Source organism: Sminthopsis crassicaudata, chromosome 4, assembly GCF_048593235.1.
Source record: "Sminthopsis crassicaudata isolate SCR6 chromosome 4, ASM4859323v1, whole genome shotgun sequence".
NCBI lineage: Eukaryota > Metazoa > Chordata > Mammalia > Dasyuromorphia > Dasyuridae > Sminthopsis > Sminthopsis crassicaudata.
In genome coordinates this window covers 295,950,222-295,966,156 of record NC_133620.1, presented here as the reverse complement: position 1 = coordinate 295,966,156, position 15,935 = coordinate 295,950,222, and the positions used below count along the sequence as shown (strand labels likewise).

The 15,935-nt window shown below is 46.4% G+C and overlaps 1 protein-coding gene across 3 annotated transcripts; it reads left to right on the top strand.

Annotated features, from left to right (window-relative positions):
- The first annotated feature begins 1,789 nt into the window (after positions 1 to 1,789).
- On the top strand, positions 1,790 to 15,548 carry NEURL4 (neuralized E3 ubiquitin protein ligase 4). 3 transcript variants are annotated; one of them, XM_074311762.1, is made up of 28 exons: positions 1,790 to 2,392; positions 2,818 to 3,241; positions 3,922 to 4,229; positions 4,502 to 4,613; positions 4,698 to 4,786; positions 5,084 to 5,156; positions 5,436 to 5,703; positions 5,925 to 6,106; positions 6,694 to 6,779; positions 6,924 to 7,086; positions 7,228 to 7,426; positions 7,552 to 7,628; positions 7,718 to 7,796; positions 8,293 to 8,468; positions 8,663 to 8,791; positions 9,432 to 9,577; positions 9,743 to 9,973; positions 10,180 to 10,278; positions 10,605 to 10,766; positions 11,047 to 11,211; positions 11,715 to 11,873; positions 12,262 to 12,441; positions 12,739 to 12,826; positions 13,135 to 13,242; positions 13,448 to 13,592; positions 14,137 to 14,249; positions 14,401 to 14,569; positions 14,830 to 15,548. In XM_074311762.1, the coding sequence occupies exons 1-28, from the start codon at positions 2,165 to 2,167 to the stop codon at positions 15,032 to 15,034; spliced, it is 4,563 nt and encodes a 1,520-aa protein (XP_074167863.1). In that variant the 5' UTR covers positions 1,790 to 2,164; the 3' UTR covers positions 15,035 to 15,548. The 3 variants fall into 3 exon arrangements, with proteins under 3 accessions (XP_074167863.1, XP_074167864.1, XP_074167862.1); XM_074311763.1 differs by having other exon boundaries at positions 2,150 to 2,392; positions 2,818 to 2,995; XM_074311761.1 differs by having other exon boundaries at positions 2,150 to 2,392; positions 2,818 to 3,034.
- Positions 15,549 to 15,935: the final 387 nt, after the last annotated feature.

Below are 15,935 nucleotides of genomic sequence, written 5' to 3'. Positions count from 1 at the left end.
GACCAGGATACAGGGAGAATCTGTCCAAGGAGTTTTAGAATTTCGGGGCTCCCTTCACTTCCTCCCCAACTCTCCAATTCTCTCGCCTGCCTCCGTATTTCTCCCCACTGGGGGCCCTCTGGCATCCTGATGGGGCAATTGTTCTTCAAGATGCCCCGGGGCTGCATCAGTGGCCGAGGGAGGCGAGGACTGGGTGTCGGCTTAGCACAGCACAGTGCAAGCCAGCTGCAGCCCCATCCTGAATGCCAGAGACAGTACCCTAGCAGCTACTAACCTTCCAACCCCGCACCACTCCCTCTAGTAGTCTCCTCTAGCCTCCCGCTTCTCCATTTTACCACTCCCCGAACTGGGGAGCTTCCCTCATATACCCCACCACTCCCCTCTATCCCATATACCCCACCCCTGTGGCTCCGCTCCCATCAAGGCCAGATGGGGGAAATCCACACTCCACTCTCCCTTCCTCCTTGCTCTCCCCAAGGGCTGTTCTTTCCTCTTGCCCCCTCCCACCGGGGAAGCACAGGTGGGCGGAGCCACGATTCGAGTGTAGGAGGCTCGGGATTCTGCTTCCTTCCCGGCCCTTTGGGCACTCCCTAGCATCCTTTTTCTAAGTCTCCCTCTGTGCCCCACCAGTACCCCACTTGGCCAGTCACAGAGCCCGGGCCCTGGGAGACTGGCTTTTGTCTTTGCGACGTTTCACAAATGTCTACCTAGCGGGAGAGGAATGGGGTTGATGGGGGAAAAAGGATGCTCTCCATTAAAGTAGTTAAGGTACTTCCCTTGGGTTGTCCCTAAGTTTAAACATATTGGAAGCTTTCGATGTTAGCCTCGATGGAGCTAATTTAATGGAATTAATTAAATGAAACTAGCTTAAATTTCTTCATCTATTATTATGTAAAAAATAATGGAACGTGTAGGGATGCTTCTAGTTATAATTCTTATGGAGCTTCACGTCCCATTTTTTATTATCCGTTGCTATAGCTGCCGTAACAGTTTGCAACGCCTTCACTATAAAATCCAAAGGTTTTGGATTAAGGAAAAACATTCTGGAGATGGAGATGGAAATTTCTGCGTATATGGGAATAAACTATGACAGGTAATTTAAGCAGAATATCTGCCACACTGCTTAGAAGCCACTGTTGTAAAACAGCAGATATCTCCATACAATTATTGCACAGCAAGTGGGTAATCCCAGATGCGAGTATAACAGCCGGAGATGAGATCTTCGAGTGAAACCAAGAAAAACTGAGCACAGCTTTTTTTTTTTTTTTTTTTTTTTCTGGGACGGTAAAGAGAAGACGGTACTATTTGGGAGGTCCCGTTGCCGTAAAGCAACGGGCTGCATGATTATACCCACATAGCCGCTGCCTTAGGTAAGGAATTGTTATTTCTTGACTGTAACAGGCGAAAAGGAGTGGGAATAAAGGAATCATAAATCTCAGGTTTAGAACACTCAAAAACTCTCGATTAAGACAACTTCCCGACTGTCGTAAAAAATTAAAAAGTTGACATACTACTGCTCTTCTGATGTAAAGCAATTTTAAGCCTTCGTGTTGCTATGACAATAGTTTTTTGTGTTGCAAGTTAGGACTTGGAACTAAGTAACAGTTGCTTGTTGTGGTGTCCTAGGGTTGGGGGTAAATCACAGGAGAAATACGTCTTTGCCATAAATCAAATATAAAGGCGGAGTCTCCAGGTCCTCCTTTTCTCCCGCCTCGTCAGCGATCGGTGAGTTTCACGATCTCGAAACCACAGTACTCATTAAGCTCTCGCCTCTCAGCCATAAAGCACGGTACCTAAGCGAGCGTTGAGAAAGGGCCATCTTACACCAAGCAGCTGTCGCAAAGCGATTGCACCACCGTGCCGTAAAGCAAACTCCGCGACTGTCCTCCGCGTTTTGGTTGCATCCCTCTCCCCCACCCCCCATCTCTCCTCCGGCGCCTTTTTTTTCCCCCGATCGGATTCCCTCTCCCTGTTACCCCGGCTAAGCTTCCCCTCCAGTGGGCGGGGCCGACCCAAAGTGCCCGGCAGTGCCGTAAAGCAAATCTGCCACCTTCGCTTCTTCCCCTTCGCATTACCAGTCCAGGTTGCCAGGCTGCCGATAAGCACAGCTGTCGTGCAGGCCCCGGTGTCAGCTTCTGAGCGGGCGGCGGCGGCGGCGCAGGGGATGGCGGCGGGGGCGGGGGGGGGGCCGGGGGCAGGGGTGGGCGGTGGCGGCGGCGGCGGCGGCGGGGGCGGGGAACTGCACCCGCGCACTGGACGGCTGGTGAGTCTGTCCGGGGGTGGCCGCACAGCTCGGAGACAGCAACCCGGCCAGGAATTCAACCATGGGCTGGTGCTGAGCCGGGAGCCCCTGAGGGACGGGCGAGTCTTCACAGTGCGGATTGACCGCAAGGTGTGGGCCGACTCCGGGGTGTGAAGGAGACTGGGGGGGGGAGAGGGGGGAGAGGGGGAGGGAGGAGGAGGAGATGGGGATGGGGGGGGTCGGTGTTAATGAGCTAGTGGAGCAAATGCTCCCCGGGCCAATAAGAAAGAAGCAGATTGCACCAAGGTAATGACCACAGAGACCCAGTCCCTGAGGAGTGAGACTTTAGAAGGTAGTTAATGTTTTTCTTTGTCTTATTTTCTGAGGATGTATCTCAGTAATGAAGAGATTTAGGGGTTTGTAAGGACCAAGGATACTAAGAGAATGATTAGGAAGTCAAGGAGCAAGTCAGATAAAAGAGGAGGGACAGTAGATTTAGGGAGGCCTCAAGTCAACCTGAGTTATTTTTTCTTATGCTCTCTCCTTCCACCCAACTCCTGATTCCCCATTTATAGGTGAACTCTTGGAGTGGATCCATTGAGATCGGAGTAACAGCGTTGGACCCGGGCGTATTGGACTTCCCAAGTAGCGCCACTGGACTGAAAGGGGGCTCTTGGGTAGTGTCTGGTTGCTCAGTGCTTCGAGATGGGCGCTCAGTGCTGGAAGAGTATGGGCAGGATCTGGACCAGCTGGGTGAGGGGGACCGTGTGGGTGTGGAGCGCACAGCTGCTGGTGAGCTTCGACTCTGGGTCAATGGGCGGGACTGTGGTGTTGCTGCTACTGGCCTTCCCTCTCGAGTCTGGGCTGTGGTCGATCTCTATGGCAAGTGTACTCAAATCACCGTGCTGCCCCCTGAACCTGGTCTTGGTGCCCCTACACCTCCCCCTGCCCTCCCCCCTGGGGACACTTCTGCTGATCAGGGGGCTACTGGAGATGAAGGTGAGATACTCCAATGAAAGGAAGAGGGTCTTAGTTTGGGAACATAGGAGACATTTGGGAATTTGTGTATGCAGGGGAAGGGAGAATAAGAAAACAGCTGGAGGTGTAGAGGTTGGCACAGTTGGTGTATGGGAATATAGTTTGTATGAAATAGTTGGACATTTTGGGGGAAATCTGGTATTTGTGAAATTTTAAGGGGGATGTGGAGGAGTATAGGAAACAGAAAAGAAAGCTAAAATATAATATATATCTAGTATATAATAAAGAGCTATGGAAAGAGAAGGATATGGGCAAAATAAAAACTGGTATATGCAGAGCAGTTGAAAGGAATGTTTTGGGGGTGAGGGGCTAGATCTGGGAAAGTGTTCTAATTGAGAGGATCAGGAGTAAGGACTGGACACCTTATTCCCTCCCCATCCCCACCCTGGTCCTCAACCCGCATGTTGTCCCAGGCCCAGCTGGACAAGTTTTCCCTAACAGCCTTAAGGTGCAAATGGGGGGGGGAGGGAAAGGGAAGAGAATGGTAGGGAGAGAAGCAGTAAGAACAGTGGCTGGAGTAAGGGAGAAGAAAGGGGTAAATACAAGGGAGGTGGGAAGTTGAAGAGAAGTGCTTTCAAGAAAGGGGAAACAAGTTCCTTCGAGAACTTTATTTTACTCCTTTGCCAATTTCTTGACTCTAGGTTTCTCAGGCATGGAATTATCAGAAGTTGTTAGTAATGCCATCCTGTCTGCTTACAATGGGGGACTCCTGAGTGTCAGCCTTGGCTCACCACCTGCAGAAGAGTCAGGACCTACTGCTGGTGGGAGTGGACTCCCTACCCCAACACTCCTAACCTCTAACGATGCCCTGCTCTTTCATGAGAAGTGTGGCACCCTCATCAAACTTAGTAACAACAACAAGACAGCTGAACGTCGACGGCCTCTAGATGAGTTTAACAATGGAGTAGTCATGACAAATCGCCCACTTCGTGACAATGAGATGTTTGAGGTGGGAACTTTGATGACTTGATCCCAGCTTTGCTCTTCAGAAATTTGTGTTTCTTATGTCTCAGTCCCTTAAATGATGTTCCTTTTGAGGACCCAAACATTTAATACAATGTTTTTAATAAGTGTGGGGATGGAGGTTGCAGGATGGGCCAGAGGGTTTTTTGTTTGTATGTTTGATTTTTCCAGTTTATCTATGTATATTTGGTGTCTGGGTGTCTATCTACATCACCATTCTGTTCTTCCTCCCATTTGCTGACTTTCTTCTACCCTAAGATTCGAATTGACAAGCTAGTGGATAAATGGTCAGGCTCCATAGAAATTGGAGTGACAACTCACAACCCAAACAGCCTGGAGTATCCTGCAACTATGACTAATCTGCGCTCAGGTACTAGAGAGCTGGGCTCTTAGGGGAACTAGTAGGGAGGATCTTAAGACCATAACTAAGGAGAGTAGGGTTTCTCTTCGGTAGGCACCATTATGATGAGTGGCTGTGGGATCCTTACTAATGGCAAAGGGACACGCCGGGAATACTGTGAGTTCAGTCTAGATGAACTACAGGTGAGAGCGAGGGTCAGGACTGGAAATGTAGTTGGGAAAGGTGGAAGGGAAGAAGGATGGGACACTACTCTAGACTTTCTCCCTACTAGATAAATGGGGGTGTTTCAGCAAGTAAGATTTTTTTGCTCAGTCTGTCTTTATTATTGTTGAGTCCTAACTCCGTCTGATAATATAGTTAAATGGGAGGACTCCCAAGATTCTGACTTCATTTTGGATGTGGGACCTTGGGGATATATAGGCAGGGAGGAAAGTCTTGAGTTACTATGAGATCTCTTGTCCCTCCTTCCCTCCCCAAAGGAAGGTGACCACATTGGTCTCACAAGAAAAGCCAGCTCTGCATTACATTTCTTCATCAATGGAATTGATCAGGGTAAGTGGAAAAAACAGACTAAGGTAAATCTACAAGGGTGGAATAATTGAATAGAGTTTGGGAGTGAGATTGATGTTGTGTGTTGTTAGGTTATAGAGGATTTGAGCTTGAGAATAAAAGATGGGAATGGACCCAGGTTTGACTTATTCTCTGCCTCCTTCCCCTTCTATGATTTTGTTAGTATTTTTGGGCCTATGTTTGTCTTTCCTTGTGATTCTTTTCATCCATACTACCTTCTTTTAGAATCTTTCCTTTCTTCCATCCTTTGTTCCTGAGTAGGTGTGGCAACTTCAGTGACACCCCCAGTGGTGTATGGTGTGGTGGACTTGTATGGTATGGCAGTGAAGGTGACCATTGTCCACAACCACAACCACAGTGACCGTCTTCGACGAAACAATGCTATTCTTCGGGCCCTGTCTCCTGAAGGTGCCCATCGAAGGCCTCCTCCTGGTCTTGCCCACTCTGAGCCTGATCGCCTGCTCTTCCACCCCAACTGTGGACAGAAGGCAGCAATCACCCACGAAGGACGGACTGCTCTTCGACCTCAGTATAGCTTCTGGGATAGGAAGGGGCTCAGTTGGGTCAGGGTAGGGGGGAAGGTCCTTCAGAGTAGTGAGATAAAGTGGCACCTAAGGAATAACTGGGATTTGGAAGTTCTGACTAAGAGGAATCATTTCCCTAAGGAGGCTGGAATTTGAGGGCAGGTGGAAATGTGGCTGAGGCTTAGGTAGAACAACAGGACTGATTTCCCATTTTCCCTACACCCAGTGCCACTGATGACTTCAATCATGGTGTAGTGTTGAGCAGCAGAGCTCTTCGGGATGGAGAGCTATTCCAAGTTCGAATTGACAAGATGGTGGACAAATGGGCCGGTTCAATCGAAATTGGGGTCACCACCCATAATCCAGCTTACCTGCAGCTGCCCTCTACTATGACCAATTTGCGTTCAGGTAAGAGAGGTTCTTGTTTTAAGAATTGGGGAGAAATGTTTGGAAGTGGATGAGTTTGAATAAGGGTTTGGGAACAATTTGGAAAGCAATATAAAGACTGAAGAAAAGTAGAGGGACAAATTGTGGGAAGGAAGGAGCTGAGGATAAGAAAAGTAGGAGTCCTTCAGTACCTTTGACTCTTGTACTCCACTAGGTATTATAATCATATAGAATCTTTAGCTCCTCTAGCTCAACATCACTCTCTAGTTTAGGGAAATAAGTTCCACACAGGTGATGACTTACTACTAGTCCACAGTCACATCTTGAATCAAAGAAAGATCTGGTTCTAAAATCCATTCTTCACATTTAAAATAATAGTCCTGGGGCAGCTAGGTGGCGCAGTGGATAGAATTCAGGAGGACCAGAGTTCAAATTTGGTCTCAGACACTTAACACTTCTTAGCTGTGTGACCCTGGGCAAGTCACTTAACCCCAGCCTCAGGGGAAAAAAAATAATAGTCCTATAATACATTCTCCTTTGTTCCTCATATCCCATTGAGATCTCTTAACTGATGTGAACTTTTTCCAACCCCTTCCTTTCTTTACTAGGAACTTGGATGATGACTGGGAATGGGGTGATGCACAATGGAACAACTATTCTGGACGAGTATGGTCACAACCTTGACCGACTCAAGGTCTGGTAGGGATTGTGGACTTTGTTCCCTAAGGGGCACAGTAGGTGGGGCCAGAGTATGGAGATGATTTCCCTCCCTCACCACACTTTCTTTCACTCAATATGGTTCAGGAACTGTGGCTGACTTCTTATTCCTTTCCCCAAGGCAGGGGACACAGTAGGTGTAGTACGACGTGAGGATGGCACCCTCCACTTCTTTGTCAATGGGGTGGCCCAAGGCCCTGCAGCATGGAATGTGCCCCCGGGGGTTTATGCTGTAGTTGATCTCTATGGCCAGGCTGCACAAGCTACCATTGTGGATGACTCTGGTGAGGAAAGAACATAAGGACAGGCAGAAAGCACTTTGTGGATCTCAAAGGGGAGGTCTGGGAGGAATTTTGAGACCAAGAAACGTAAGATTTGAAACTCAGATATGGTAACTGATTCTCCACTCTACCCCCAAATACTAGAGTTACTGCCACTCCCTGATGACGTTTCTGAAGGAAATAACCAGCTGTCACCAAGTTCACCTTCATCTGGGGCAGGAGCCACTGACCTTCGATTCCACCAGCTTCATGGCAGCAATGCTGTCATCACTAATGGGGGCCGCACAGCACTCAGACACAACTGTCGAAGTGAATTCAATGATGCCATCGTCATCTCCAATCGGTCAGTCCCATAGGGGATAAAGGTATCAGTTTCCCTTTCCTTCCTGCCCCCTCTTCCTCTTCCTGGTTCTTGCATCCTTGATACCTTCAGAAGCTGTCTTTAAGTCTTCCTCTTTTCTCTGGCAGGGCTCTTCGAGAGGGAGAACTCTTTGAGATTGTCATCCAGAAGATGGTTGATCGTTGGTCCGGGTCTATTGAGGCTGGTAGGTTGGTTAAGGTAATCAAGGGGGAAGACTGATATTTTGGCCATAAAGATTGCCTGATCCATAAAGGTGTTCTTTTCCCCCCTCAGGAGTAACTGCCATACGACCGGAAGACCTGGAGTTCCCCAACACAATGACTGACATTGACTATGACACATGGATGCTGAGGTGTGAGACAATTTATTCATCCATTCACTACTACTACTGGAGTGGCAAAGGGTTCTGCCAGGCATGGCATGGGATGGGATAAAGGAGGTCCTCTGGGTTGGAAAACATTTCTAGGAACTGTGCTTTTTTATGAAGAAGCTTTGTTGAATGTGGAGCAGAGAACTATTACTGATAGAGAATTTCCATAATAATAGTCTAAACTCATATTACATATACATATTACATAAGTGCAAGTGAATACTTTTATGGAAGGAAAAGAAGAATGCAACATAGCATTCAGACACTATATTGTTGAAATAGTGCAAGGGTCACTTGACTAAGATGATATCTTAGTTGAAGGAAATTGATAGTGAGGAGTATAGGATGAAAATTTAGCGTTGGGAAAACATCCTGGTCTTAATATTGCTCTCTCCCTGAAGAAATTTTTTGATAATGTGATGTGATTCCTTGTTTTATTAGGAAAGCTAACTTCCCTTTCTCCTACTTCCCTCAATAGCGGCACAGCTATCATGCAGGATGGAAATACCATGCGAAACAACTATGGCTGTGACCTAGATTCTCTAGGCACTGGCTCTCGGATTGGCATGATGCGTACTGCTAAGGGTGACCTGCATTACTTCATCAATGGTCAAGACCAAGGGCCTGCCTGTTCTGGCCTTCCTGCTGGGAAAGGTGACCTCCCTGTTCAGGGATCCAAGTGTCTGACCCTCTAGTGTCTAGTTCTCCAAACCAATCTTTTCCCTTTAGGGATGCAAGTCATCCTCTCAACCCACACCCCTTTTTGGGACTCAGATACCTTAGTCCTCATTCCCTTTAGGATTTCAGGCAACTGGTGTCCCAGCCCCTGCCTCTCCCTCTGACCCCAGAGGTGTATGCTGTGGTGGATCTCTACGGCCAGTGTGTCCAAGTCTCCATTACCAGTGCCACAGGCCCTATGGATAACAGCCTTTCAACCAGCAATGCCACTGAGAAATCTTTCCCACTTCATTCACCAGGTGAGAACTTTAGGAAACAAAGGATCTATAGATGTTAGAGTAGTTTAGAAGCAATATTATAGAAAAAGATGGCCTTGATACATGGGGAATTGTTGTAAAATAGTTTTAAGGATCCTAAATGAGAAAAAATTCTTAAGGGCACAGTGGCGGTTTGAGCAGTATAGGTTATGGATAGGGCACTTTTGGTTGAAGGGAAAGATTAAGGATTCAAAGAGAAATGGAGAGGGATAACCAGTGTTTGCTTTTTCTTTCTGAAGAAGTGATGTCATAAATACATGAGTTTTTCAGGCTTTCGATCAAGGAAATGTTAAGTTCAGCTTCTGGTTTGGGGAGCTTGGACTTGTTCTTTTCTTATAGAAGAGAAAGCTGCCCCTCCTAGTTTCCTGTTTGAATAGGAAATAATCTGCTGAGTCTTCTCTCTCACTTTCTGCAGAGGCAGGCAGCCTAAATTTGGTTCTCTGGTGAGGAAATGACCTCATAAGACTTTTTGCCACTGACCATCTCAGGAGTGAGCAGTGGCTAAGTACTTTTTAGCTAAAAAAAGATATATCAGAATTTATATCCTCCTAGTGTAGAAAAGGAATGTCTCCCTTATTTTTCTATACCTCCAATTTCCTTTTATGTACTCTTCCTTTCCCAGTGGCAGGTGTGGCTCACCGATTCCACAGCTACTGTGGGAAAAATGTGACATTTGGAGAAGATGGTACTCGGGCCATGAGAGTAGCTGGCTATGCTCATGGTCTAGTCTTCAGCATGAAGGAGCTCAGGACTGATGAGATCTTTGAGGTAGGAACAGGAAATGATGAGAATGGATTTGGAAGCCTCTAGTCTCAAAGAGAACTGTCAAAGGGCAAATTTGGAGAAAACTTATGACAATTCATTCTTTATACTTATGCCTTTCTTTCCTACTGCTTTTGAGTCACCACCATATTTCCCTCTTCTTCCTACCAGGTACAAGTGGAAGAGCTGGATGAGAAGTGGGCAGGTTCATTCAAAGTAGGGCTGACAACACTTCTACCAGGGGACCTGGGGCCTGGGGGAGGGACTGGGGCAGGACCAGGGCTGCCCACCTCACTCCCAGAGCTACGGGCCAAGACAACATGGATGGTTTCTGGCTGTGAGGTGAGACGTAATGGACAGCTTCAGCGGATGAATTATGGACGAAATCTGGAGAGGCTGGGGGTGAGCAGGGTCTGGAGGATGGAGAAGGGGAAGAGTTGATATAGATCCCTGGGAGGGCTGAGAAAGGGCAGGGAGTGTTGTTAGGAGAGATGGTGTGAAATTATGGAAGGGGAGGACAGAATTCTAAAAGAGGGACTTAGGAGAGGAGAACATAGAGAATTAATGCAAACTTGTTGAGTTAAAATTCATTTAAAATCTCTATACAGGTGGGAAGCCGTGTGGGAGTACGTAGAGGAGCAGATGACACAATGCATATCCTAGTAGATGGTGAGGACATGGGGCCCGCAGCCACTGACATTGCCAAGGTATTGCTGTCGGATTTTCTCATTTCCCTCTCCTTTATTACTAGGCTTATCTTGCTTACTTTGACTCCTTTTCTCCCATTTTGGTTCATGCCACTCACCCCTCCTTAAGACCCTTTCCTTGACCCCAATTGCCTTCAGACATTGATGCTTACTTTTTCCCCTTCCCCAGTCTTGTCATATGTTTGAGACCCTTAATATCCCACCTCCCTCAGTCTTGTCCCTTAGCTTTTCTCCCTTGTTGAGTGTAGGGTTTATGTGAAGAATAGCAGGATGAGGAGAGGAGGTACGCTGTAATACTCCACTCTCTAACCCATGTGTGCCCCCAGAATGTGTGGGTAGTGCTGGACCTGTACGGGCGGGTGAAGGTCATCTCCATTGTCAGCTCCTCGATGCTAGAGGAGATTGAAGGCACCAAACCACCCTCACTCAGCTCAGATACTGGCAGTGAGGGTGAAGAAGATGAGGATGATGAAGAGCCAGGCACCATGGTAAGAGCTGAGGTTTGGGGCAAGGAATGTTGATCAAGTGTCTGTGTTTCTTTCTGCCATCTGCTAACCTTCTCTGAACGATATCTGCATGTCTTGAGATATCGGGAGCTAGGGGGAAATGGGGGAAGTGTCTCATCCTATTTTCTCATGTGAGCAAGACCCTCAGCTTTCATTGATTCTCAATTCAGGGAAGTACTCCTCCCTTATTAAACTGGGACCTGTAAAAATAGAAAAGGATGAATTAGAGATGTGGTTGACAACCATGTGGTCCTTCCAACAGGGTGAAAATGAAGCTGTGGTTACCCCTGCAGCCCTTGAGTTTCTGGAGAATCATGGGAAGAACATCCTCTTGTCCAATGGAAACCTGACAGCCACACGGGTGGCCAGCTACAATCAGGGCATAGTTGTAATAAACCGGCCCTTGGTTCCTCAGCAGCTGGTCCAGGTGGGCTAAGGCCTGATCCCTCCCTGAACAGGTCCTTTCCCTGAAGAACTCATTCCTCCAATCTTTTGACCCTATTTGCTTCCTTCCCTAAGAAAGAGAAATAAAAGACCTACTTGTATTTTCTTCCTCCTAGAAAAGAAAATATAAAGAAGTTAAAACTTTTGACAGTCTGTCCTAGAAAAGATGAAATAGAATGTTGGTTTTTCTCTATGGTTAGGAAAGGGCATTATCTCTGTTTCACAGAGAAATTGAATTCAGCACTCTTTAACAATTCCTTTCTCAAAGACATCTTTACTTATGAGCTTTACCTTTTTTCATCTAGAGAGGAAATCCTACAAAATTAACATGAATAGTACTTCTCTGAGGAGGAAATCACTTCATATCTGCACAGGAAGTGATGTGTCCTGTTTCTCTTCTCCCCCATCATACCCAGTGATAACACTTTCTGTGCATCAACATCTGTTAGGACATCTAACCATCCCCCCATCTTCCATTCCCCCCAGGTGCGGCTGGATTTTCTGAACCGGCAGTGGACTTCATCCCTGGCCCTAGGAGTCATTGCTTACCCCCCTGAACGGCTCAACTTTCCAGCTTCAGCATGTGCCCTCAAACGGGCCTCCTGGTTACTTCGGGGCCAGGGTATCTTCCATAATGGCCTCAAGGTGGGCAGGGCATATGAAGAAAGAGAACAATCCTGTAGGCAAAGCAGATGCAGTAAATGGATATGATTGGGATATCAGGAAAGGAAAGGGCCCAGAGAAAAATGGAGTGGTATAGGAATTGGGGAGCCGCTGGAGAAACTGGGTTAGAATATAAAAGTAATGTGGACCTGAAGAAGGAGGTAGTAAATAGATACAAAGGATGAAGAAGAGGCACAAGTGTTAAGAGGATCATAAGAAGGGAAGCCTGAGAATAGAGGGTAAAGTTATGTAAAGAAGTATATGACTTGGCGTGGGGATTGACCAAATGATAATATTGGAAAATGGGTATTGATATATTTGGGGTGGGGTTTTTTGAAAAGTGGTTCATTCTTATGCTTCTGTCCCCCAGATCTGCGAGAAGTATGGGCCAAACCTGGACACGTGCCCAGAAGGCACGGTGCTGGGGCTGAGGTTGGACGGGTCTGGGGGGCTGCACCTCTATGTCAATGGTGTGGACCAGGGTGTGGCTGTGGCTGAGGTGCCCCAGCCCTGCCATGCCCTAGTGGACCTCTATGGCCAGTGTGAGCAGGTCAGCAGGGGGTGGTGGGTCAGGGATAGTGCTGGAAGTGGGGAGGAATCTAGGAAGTTAGAGGAGTGTGGTGGTGGTGGTGGTGGTGGTGCCATAAAACGTTAGAATTGGGGGTGTAGTGAAGATTTTATGGGTTTGATGAAGAGAACTGGGGAATTTAAAGGGGAAAAGGAATTGAGATTGAGGGGCTATGGGGGCTGGAGGAGGGAGGGGGGTGCACAGTGGGATTGAGAAAATCCATTGTGGTAGAGGAGAGCAGAGACAAAAGATGAACCAACCCTTCTCCTCCTTTTCCAGGTGACAATTATGAGCCTTGAGACAGGAGCAACCAGTGGGGAGGGAGCTGGAATCCAAGGGGACATGGAGAAGGCTGATGTGGTAGATGGTGAGACTTAGGGAGGGCCTGTACTCTACAGTCCCACTGGAGAGAATCTTGTTACTTTTAATTCTCCTTTTTCTGGGACACCTATCCTTAATAGTAAAATTATTTGCTTATTTCCCAGAACATCATTTTTTCCTAATTCCTCCCTTTCTCTCACTTCCCAAACAGGCATTTAAGAAGTTGAATGAGGCACATTGAGGGCAAGAGTTGTCCCCCAAATTTGCCCTCTTCCCATCTCCTCCTTCCTCATACCATTTGACTCTTTTCTTCTCTTTCCACCCTTTCTCTACTGATTTACCCCTACCTTTCAGGTATCAAAGAAAGTGTGTGTTGGGCCCCACCTCCGGATGCCAGTCCTTTAAAGAGTTGTGAATACCATGCTCTCTGTTCTCGATTCCAAGAGTTGCTACTACTGCCAGGTGAGATTCCATCCCTTAATTCTACCATCCCTTCTCATCCTTTTTTCTTGTGACATAAGGGTTACTTTTCTCAAACTCCTAAATAGTTGGCAGGGGAGGTAGAGGTCATTTCTGATACTTGAGGAGGGACAGATTAAAGTGGAGCACAGATGAAATATAGAAATAAGGATTCTCCTCTAAACTAAGCTTTTCTCTTCTTTGCCAGAGGATTACTTTGTCCCACCCCCCAAGCGAAGCCTATGCTATTGTGAGTCCTGTCGGAAACTTCGTGGAGATGAGGCACATCGTAGGCGGGGGGAGCCACCTCAAGAATATGCCTTGCCTTTTGGCTGGTGCCGATTCAACCTCAGGCATGTAGCTTGTTTGTTTTTGATTTTCTTTTCTTTTCTTTTCTTTTGCTGGCCTTCCCTATTCCCCTTTGCCTTACTAACCATTCTTCTCCATTTCACCCTGTGCCACAAGGAAAAAACAGGCACTGCAGAAACTTTTAAAGAACAAAAGTTGAGAAAGCACAGGAAAGCAGGACAAAATTTTGAACACCTAAAATAATAAAAAAACAAAAACAAGCTGTACATAATAGAAATCTGCAGCTTCTTGTATAATTTTTTTCTGTTATATAAGTGCAAATACTTATGAAATAGGTCAATAAAATTTGATGTTTTTTAAATTCAGACTTTTAAAAAACTATAACAATTAGAAGTACCCTGGCCTGGGAGATAGAAGATCTGGATTTGAATTCTAATTCTTTCCAGATGTATGCTCTTGGTATCATCCTCTTTCTTAACTAGGCTATTTCAGCAAGGCAATTGGATGCAGTAAGTCCATCTTGGTTTTTTTTTTTTAAGAGAAAGGGTTTTGAGGTTAGACAGACATGCATATGTTTCTTTCCTACAGAGTGAATCCACGATTGGAGACAGCAGCACTATCCAAGAAATGGCACATGGCCTACCATGGGAGTAGTGTTGGGGCTGTTCGAAGAGTGTTGGACAGAGGGGAGCTAGGGGCAGGTAATAGGATAAGAAAAAGTTGAAGAATGGATACTTGAAGGGGGAGGGAGAGACCAGTACTCCTTTTCCCAGAAATGAAGGGTATGGAGAAAGTATAGAGGGTTGGGGGAAATAAAGGGAAAGACACTTAACCATTCCCCTCTACTTTCAGGGAGTGCATCAATCTTAAGCTGTAGGCCTTTAAAGGCAGAGCCAGGGTGTGGGTATGGAGAATCTGGTGAAAACTGTGTCCTTCCTCGTGAAGAACAGCCCCCTCCTGTACTGCTTTCCCCCTCCCTTCGGCATGCTGCTGGAACTGATGCCCTTGCTTCCAAAGTGCAGTAAGTGAAAGCAAGAGAGGGTGGGAACTGAAGTTGGAGTAACTAAGTAATGGGGATATTAGTGAAACCTTGAAGGGAGGTCCCTGAAGTCCAGTTCGTTCTCTCTCTCTCTTTTTCTAAAATATATTTTGGTTCTAATTTCCCTACTCCCATTTTTTTCTTGCCTCCTGCTTTCCCTAATGCCCTTCCCTCTATCCCACAATTTTTTCATGATATATCATTTCTGACTCAACAGACCTTTTCTTCTTTTTTGTCTTTAGATTCCGGGACCCCAAATCTCAAAGGCCCTACCAGGCCCAGGTGGCATTCCAGGTGTGTGTACGTCCTGGATCCTATACACCTGGCCCACCCTCTACAGCCCTTGGGGGTCCACCTGACCCTCACTTTAGTCCTGCTGAGCTGGAGTGGGTGACCAAGGAAAAGGGTGCCACATTACTCTATGCCTTGCTGGTACGAGTGGAGTGAAAGGACATGCCCATATTGCCAAGCACAATAGTAGGGAAGGTTTATGGACTTGGAAAGCACCAACATTTTATACATTCCCCCAGCCATTCCCAGGGAAGAGAGGGAACATGATGGGAGCTCCTCCAGATTTCCAGGGAGCTTTGGATTTTTGTTTGGAGGAGTGCTCGATTTGGCAAGTAGCTCTTCTGGGTTGGGAGTTGCCTACATATTTGGGGAAATTGTGATGGTCCAGAACACTTGGGAAAGTTCATGGGGGCTGAATTTGGAAGGCCTTTTTCAATGAACCCACTAGTTCTCTCCCTGTCCTCATGCACTGATTTGGGGAAACTCCCATCATTTAATTTATTTCCGTTGTTTCTGGTTAATGTGAATCCCCAAGGGGAGTTTGTCTCCCTTTTCTCTCCGTTGAAACTTTTTCCAGTGGGAAGGAATAGCTGGGGGAGAAAGGGCCACCCCTATACAACTGTTACTCTTGATTTCTTAAAGAACTGAAATAAACGTCCTGTCTCAGATACAACTTTGTCAGTCCCAGTCTCCATTTGCACTTATCTAAGAGAAATCCTAACAGAGTTCCAAGAAATGTAGACAAGTTAGATGTCCCAAAAGATAAAGTATGGGATTTGGAATCAAGGTCTGAGTTCATATTCTGCCTTATGCCTTGTAGCTGCTGAGTGAACTATTGTTAAGGTCACTGATGTAAAACATTTTGTAAACCCTAAAAAGAGCAATATAACATAAGTAAATACTAGTTGTTACCAGGTGTAGAAATCGTGTAGTTTGTTTTCTTCTATATTTATAGCCAGTCTTAAGTGTTTCTAACAATGTTAGAACGTCTTTTCTCTCAATGCTATTTTCACCTAGAAATTATCAGGAAAAGGAAGAATTGACCTTAAACCTTTCT